At 45.3% G+C, this 7,753-nt stretch overlaps 1 protein-coding gene across 2 annotated transcripts in view; it reads right to left on the minus strand.

Annotated features, from left to right (window-relative positions):
• Positions 1-545: 545 nt before the first annotated feature.
• The window catches only part of aars2 (alanyl-tRNA synthetase 2, mitochondrial (putative)), a 23,602-nt gene continuing 16,394 nt past the window's right edge, over positions 546-7,753 (minus strand). For both annotated transcript variants that reach the window (XM_080054174.1, XM_080054175.1), the window contains 6 exons: positions 5,995-6,103; positions 5,621-5,743; positions 4,215-4,325; positions 2,763-2,846; positions 1,809-1,922; positions 546-1,315 (listed from right to left, as the gene is read on the minus strand). In XM_080054174.1, the coding sequence (XP_079910300.1) occupies positions 1,148-1,315; positions 1,809-1,922; positions 2,763-2,846; positions 4,215-4,325; positions 5,621-5,743; positions 5,995-6,103 (709 nt within the window). In that variant the 3' untranslated portion in view covers positions 546-1,147. The remainder of the gene's footprint in view (positions 1,316-1,808; positions 1,923-2,762; positions 2,847-4,214; positions 4,326-5,620; positions 5,744-5,994; positions 6,104-7,753) is intronic.

Genomic DNA, 7,753 nt, shown 5'->3' on the forward strand with positions numbered 1-7,753 from the left:
CCAATCTCCTAACCTATAAGCCTCCTTTCCTATAGTCCAATCTCCTAACCTATAAGCCTCCTTTCCTATAGTCCAATCTCCTAACCTATTAGCCTCCTTTCCTATAGTCCAATCTCCTAACCTATTAGCCTCCTTTCCTATACCTTAACCCCTAAACGTCATCGGGGTTAAGGAGAGATGAAAGGTGCTTCCTATCGAACATAGGAAAAGACAGCACTTTCCTAAGCATTTTGAGAATTCGAATCACCTATCCGCCGAGTACTTCCGGGTCATCTCGATAGGAAAGGAAATGTCCTATGCAAAAAATACTTTTCGGATAGGCCCCTTTGTGCGCGTCGCCATTTTGTGAGGGGGAGGGAGATAGCTGACGTATAACTCCTTATAAATATATACATTTGGCAATAACTTACTAATTATGTGTTCATCTGCATCGCTTTGAAAAACTAAAATCAGGATGTTGGATAAAGTCTTGAAGAGTTTAAATCTTTATTTAATTTTTACAACATATTAGTGTCCAATGTTTTTACTGAACATATTTGGACTTTAAAAAAATACTTTGTACAGATCTCAAACATTCATTTTCATCATGTTTTTAAGAAGAAAATGTCTCATAAATCAGACAGTGAACAACATATGAACAAATCCTTCTGTAATAACCTTCAGAATAGTGCTGAGAATGATTATGGAAAGTTTAGTTGATGTAAGTGCTTTAGAAGTTGAGATTTTTGGTTCAGAGTATTGAAGAAAAAAAAACTATTGTTGAGATAATGTCCGTTAAAGCTGGTTGTATAGGAGAAATATACAGACGCAAACAGACAAGGTTTAGTCAAATAAAACATTTTAGACATAAATAGACCAAGGAATTTTCCAGTGCTTGAAAACACACACACACACACTCACTCACTCACTCACTCACTCACTCAGACACTCTCACTCACTCACTCACTCACTCACTCACTCACTCACTCACACTCACACACTCACTCTCACACACACAGAGACTCTCACACAGACACACACTCTCTCACACACACACACACACACACACACACACACACACACACACTCTCACACACACACACACACACACACACACACACACACAGACACTCACACACACACACACACACACACACACAGACTCTGATCATCGTTGTGTCTTCTTTCGGGCGAACTCCTCGGCGAACTTCAAAGCCTCGGTGACGTCAGCGCTGCTTCCCGTTCCCTTGGCGACCAGCGCGTTGCCCCCGGCGCCGCCTCCCAGGTGATGACACACCGCCAGCGCCCAATCACAGGCCGGCAGGGAGGCGGAGCCCTGAGAGGACAGATAATAAGATGCTTTAAAGTGTGTGTGTGTGTATGTTTCTGTGTGTGTGTCTGTCTCTCTGTGTGTCTGTGTGTCTGTGTGTATGTGTCTGTCTGTCTGTGTGTGTGTGTGTGTGTGTGTGTGTGTGTCCGCTTTTGTCCAAAGGGGGCGCTAGAATTAACACACACTGAAAGTTCCTCAGAGCTCCTTTAACTAAGGATACTTATAAAAAGGATGTGGTATGAAATCATAACAAAAAGTAGTAATGAGCTTGTTCCAGAAAGTAAAAAGTACCAATTGGTTCTGATAGCATTACCTTGGGAACCTCCTATCTCAAGGTTCAAGGTTCAAGGTATCTTTATTTATCCCCGTGGGGCAAATTGCTTTGCAGCCAGCAGCAGTAAAAAAAAAAATCTGTCTGTCTGTGTCTCTGTGTCTCTGTGTGTGTGTGGGTGTGTCTGTGTCTCTGTGTGTCTGTCTGCCTGTCTGTCTGTCTGGTTACCTTGGGGACCTGGCAGGCACACAGAACCTTCCCAGAATGCACCTGGTGGGCGAGCAGCATCACGTGGCTGAGAGGAGAGGAAGCACTGAGACGGTTCACTGTCTTCATCAGAACCTGAAGAGACATGAGACATGATGAATGATGACAGACAGACAGGGAGAGAGAGAGAGACAGACAGGGAGACACAGAGAGAGACAGGCAGACAGACAGACACACACACACACACACACACACACACAGAGGGAGAGACACAGAACCTCCAACCCTTTGATTATCGGCCGACCCGCTCTGCCAACTGAGCCACAGTCGCCCCAAACGCCTTGTGTCATCTCCAATCAATTACATAAAAGTAACTTTAAGTCGAAATTTGCCAGGGGTAATAATAATTTCGGTTTTGACTGTATAAAGGTAGATGATATCAACACATCACATTTTTTTTTTAAATGTATAAAAAAAAATATGAAAGCAGGAGATTCTTCCCAGGACCAGATTATGGTATTTTGCTTTTTTTTTTTTTTTTTTTTTTTTCTGTCATTTTTTTAATACTTTTTTATTTAGATTATTTAGATATATTTTTGGCATTTTTATGCTTTATTGATAGTGCAGAGAGACAGAGTTGAAATGGGGCAGAGAGGGGAGTGACATGCAGAGAACGACCGCGGGCTGGAATCAAACCCGGGTCTGCTGCTGGCCGAGGCCCATGGGGGGGGTGGGGGGGGGGGAACGCCCTACCAACTGAGCTAAGGGCGCCCCCGGTATTTTGCTATTTCAACTGACAAAACGTTCAGTGGTAATAATTTCCGGTCTGATTACACCTAAAGCTAGAATTTATGTGTGTTTAATGTTAAATGTATTAATTCCCATTCATTCATTCATTTATCCATTCATCATTCATACACATCCTATAAACTACAGATGCCCTGTTGCACTGTGGGTAATGTAGGCGGCTCTTACCGACAGAGAGTCTGTTTCCACGGCGACCACCAGCAGCTGCTTCCTGCCGTTCTCTTCCAGCAGACACTGAGCTCGAACCGCCGCCTGCAAAGCATTATGGGTAATCACAGTCAGGGCAAAGCATTATGGGTAATCACTCTCTGAGCAAAGCATTATGGGTAATCACAGTCAGAGCAAAGCATTATGGGTAATCAGAGCAAAGCATTATGGGTAATCACAGTCAGAGCAAAGCATTATGGGTAATCACAGTCAGAGCAAAGCATTATGGGTAATCAGAGCAAAGCATTATGGGTAATCAGTCAGAGCAAAGCATTATGGGTAATCACAGTCAGGTAGGCGTGGGTGTGTGTGTGTGTGTGTGTGTGTGTGTGAGTTAAGTTAAGTTACTTTATTAGTCAATGGATGGTCACATTGAAATTCATCTTTCCTCATCTCCCCTCTCAAGTTACACCACTTCGGAAGGGGTCAGAGCCATAGGCGGATTATGAGATAATGGGCCCCTGGGCACAAACTCTTAAAGGGCCCCCCACTCCTCCCTATCCAGTCAGGTACACTGACTTTTCCACACAGATACATGCAAATAATGGTAAAAACATATTAAGGTAGTTAGTGTTTCCCACAGGATTTTGGGATATTGTTGGAGGGACCCTGGTCCTTGTTGGGGGTTCCGGGGGCATGCCCCCCCTGAATTTTTTTTTACCTTTTTAAAGTAAAATGCATCAATCTGGTGCACTTTGAGAGGACATTTTAGAGGCTATATCAAATCCTGAGATGCAGAAGGAACACTATTTTTCAGATTTTTCTTAAAACAGGCAGCACTCTTTACTCTGCAACTGTAAAAACAGTAGATTGGTCTGCAGACCCATGTTATATGATGGAGGGGCCCATCTCAACAGATAAAGGGTGGATAGCTACTTTTTATGAACAATTTAGAATTCACACATAGAAAGTTTATTCCTGTATGTGTGTCATGAAGCCCCTTAGACAGAGCTACTAATGCTGTTGTTTTTAACTTGCTTTTGTATTTCTCCCCTACTAGTTGAGGGGCCCATGATGATTTCTATCTTGTTAAATTTTAATAAGTATATCCTTATATTTAGGCTATTCCTTTTTGGACCCTGTTATTGACATCAGTGACTGAGCTCTTTGACTATGTGACATGAAAAGTTACTATCAGTATCTCTGGCCTAGGGTCTGGCCTGTCTTGCTCAAGGACTAAATGGTAGAGATGGTGGGCACCGTAGAGGTAATAGCAGCCACCACTAGTTTTACTAACAACACCCTCCTGTCCGGTGCCGGGGATCCAACCAGAGAACATGAGGTTACTGTTCGGATACCTTTCCTCTAGGCCATCCTACCAGCCCAAAGAGTCTCTTTGTGTGTCTGTCTGTCCCCCACTGTCTGTGTGTGTGTATCTGTCTGTCTGTCTGTCTGTCTGTCTGTCTGTCTTACCTCTTTACTCTCCCTCTTCCTAACCATAGTGTTGCTGCTTCTCTGTAGAGCTTTGAGTGTAGCCTGCAGTTCTCTGCGCTGCCACTGGGGGATCGGAGTGTTATCCACAGCCTGAAAGACACAACCCAGGTTACACTCAGTGCGTTTCCATGCAGACTCATAATCGGGTAAATAAACTAATAAGACTTCAACAGGACTTTTAAACCGCACCTTTATCCGATCTACTTCGCACACAAATCGGCACATTAACGGACAAGAGAAGTCGGATAAGAACACCTAGATAACTCGTTCATAGTCGGCATTCTCTCTGCATGTATACAGTGATCGGATATCGCATATCGGAGTTCTCGCTCTGTGCTTGTGTGCCTGCGCGTGATAGGCTACACCATGGGTTGTTGCTGGAAGAGAACCGGACGTGGCTCTAAAACCACTTGTTGAAAGCATGGTTGAAAGGGCTACAGCGCCACCTAGCATAGTGGAGACAGCCATGCATCGGACATTTATCTGATTCCTGAAAGGCCATGTATACTCAGACAAGTGACACGGTCCGTTCGAGTGTCTAGTTCGGTATATGCCTTAATCCAATCTAGTGGTGCCATGGAAACGCACTGAGTGTTATCCACCGCCTGCAAGACACAACCCAGGGTTACACGGGCTGTGTTCGGAAAGCCATACTAACGTCCCACTCATACTCATTTTGACTTCAATTTTAGTATGTGACGGTTGGGTATGCGAGTTTGGGTAGGCGAGAAATTCTCGGATGAGTACTAACTTCCGGGAAGATTTTGGGTATGGATCGATTGGATACCTTTCATACTCCACCACCCCACAATGCATCGCGTCTTTTCAAATGACAAGGAAGGTTTTTTTTTAATTCTTTATTTACAATTTCTGCATTTCCTGCACAACACAGGACTGTATGTAAAAATCTAGTTCTATATCTAACCTGTGGAGGGCGGCAATACGCTAAACAGCGTCTAAACGGCCGGAATCTTATAAGAAGAAGAAGAAATTCTTTATTGCTTGAGTATACTTCAGTGCGAATGTTTCGACGCACCTCGCATACACAATGGATGGTTAGGTAGACAGTATGCAGTATGTAGATGTTGAGTATGTAGGATGTAGGACGCTAGTAGGGCTTTCCGAACACAGCCACTGTATCCACAGCCTGAAAGACACAACCCACTCAAAATGTCCCTGCGTTCCGAATGGCATACTTTCTACTATATAGTTTGGTAGAAAAAAGATTTAGGATGTCCCGATTCTTGTGGCCAGATTTAGGATGGTTAGAAGTACCCGGATGTCCTACTTCCTCCGGCCAAGATTGTTAGTGTTGAAAACTGCATCCTATTTGGGCGATTCTGACCGGCGATCCCTTTTTGTGTGTGTGTGTGTTGTGTACGTACGTCTGACAGCAGGCCGACCTCCTTGGCGAGGCGATGGGCGGAGTCTAACCCAGAGGGGGAGGAGCTTAGCCTGGCCTCCAGAGAATCCACTTCCTGGGTCAGAACTAACCCCGCCTCCCGCGCCTAAGACACACAGAGATGCTAACAGTTTTTTTTTATTTTAATTTTATTCCAGACACACAGAGAGAAAACGGTCCATAATACAATACAAAAACAGTAAAAAGACAAACAACAATAAAAAAAAAAAAAAAAAAAAATTCTAATACAATGTAATAATGTCAAATAAAGCTTGAAAACAAAAACACATTGAAGGCTTGTTCTGGAAGTGACTTTCAAACTCTGTACCTTTTATAGAGAGACAGACAGACATGTACCTTTGTAGCGTCTGCTCCCGTCACCGCGACGATGCGACTGATCCCCTTCACAGTCTGACGCTCTGAGACTATGAGACAGTCCTGGATAGAACCTGTCTGTCTGACGTGGCTGAGAGACAGACAGGCAGGGAGAGAGACAGGTTAGAGAGAGACAGGTTAGAGAGAGACAGGTTAGAGAGAGACAGGTTAGAGACAGACAGGTTAGAGACAGTCCTGGATAGAACCTGTCTGTCTGACGTGGCTGAGAGAGAGACAGGGAGGGAGAGAGAGACAGGCAGAGAGAGAGACAGGTTAGAGAGACAGACAGGTTAGAGACAGTCCTGGATAGAACCTGTCTGTCTGATGTGGCTGAGAGGGAGACAGGCAGAGAGAGAGACAGGTTAGAGAGACAGTCAGGTTAGAGACAGACATGGAGGGACAGAGACAGGTTAGAGAGAGACAGGTTAGAGAGAGAGACAGGTTAGAGACAGACAGGTTAGAGACAGTCCTGGATAGAACCTGTCTGTCTGACGTGGCTGAGAGAGAGACAGGGAGACAGAGAGACAGGTTAGAGAGAGACAGAGAGACAGGTTAGAGAGAGAGACAGGTTAGAGAGAGACAGGTTAGAGAGAGACAGGTTAGAGAGAGACAGGTTAGAGACAGACAGGTTAGAGACAGTCCTGGATAGAACCTGTCTGTCTGACGTGGCTGAGAGAGAGACAGGGAGGGAGAGAGAGACAGGCAGAGAGAGAGACAGGTTAGAGAGACAGACAGGTTAGAGACAGTCCTGGATAGAACCTGTCTGTCTGATGTGGCTGAGAGGGAGACAGGCAGAGAGAGAGACAGGTTAGAGAGACAGTCAGGTTAGAGACAGACATGGAGGGACAGAGACAGGTTAGAGAGAGACAGGTTAGAGAGAGAGACAGGTTAGAGACAGACAGGTTAGAGACAGTCCTGGATAGAACCTGTCTGTCTGACGTGGCTGAGAGAGAGACAGGGAGACAGAGAGACAGGTTAGAGAGAGACAGAGAGACAGGTTAGAGAGAGAGACAGGTTAGAGAGAGACAGGGAGAGACAGACAGGTTAGAGAGGGACAGGTTAGAGAGAGAGACAGGTTAGAGAGAGACAGGTTAGAGACAGTCCTGGATAGAACCTGTCTGTCTGAGGTGGCTGAGAGAGAGACAGGGAGACAGAGAGACAGGTTAGAGAGAGAGACAGGTTAGAGAGAGAGACAGGTTAGAGAGAGACAGGTTAGAGAGAGACAGGGAGAGACAGACAGGTTAGAGAGAGACAGGTTAGAGAGAGAGAGACAGGTTAGAGAGAGACAGGTTAGAGACAGTCCTGGATAGAACCTGTCTGTCTGAGGTGGCTGAGAGAGAGACAGGCAGAGAGAGAGACAGGTTAGAGAGAGAGACAGGTTAGAGACAGACAGGTTAGAGAGAGAGACAGGTTAGAGAGAGAGACAGGTTAGAGACAGACAGGTTAGAGAGAGAGACAGGTTAGAGAGAGAGACAGGTTAGAGACAGACAGGCAGAGAGAGAGAGAGGGTAGAGACAGTCCTGGATAGAAACTGTCTGTGTTTAGTTCCACTCTTTTCCCTCGTTAATAATTAAATATCAATTAATTAATAAAGAACAGATTTCATGGGGGCGCCTTTAGCTCAGTTGGTAGGGCGTCCCCCCCATGGGCCCTTAGCTCAGTTGGTAGGGCGTCCCCCCCATGGGCCTCGGCCAGCAGCGGACCCGGGTTCAATTGACCTTTGGCTAAGCCCCGCCCCCGA

Source organism: Ammodytes marinus (assembly GCF_949987685.1).
Source record: "Ammodytes marinus genome assembly, contig: scaffold_35, whole genome shotgun sequence".
Taxonomy (NCBI): Eukaryota; Metazoa; Chordata; class Actinopteri; order Uranoscopiformes; family Ammodytidae; genus Ammodytes; species Ammodytes marinus.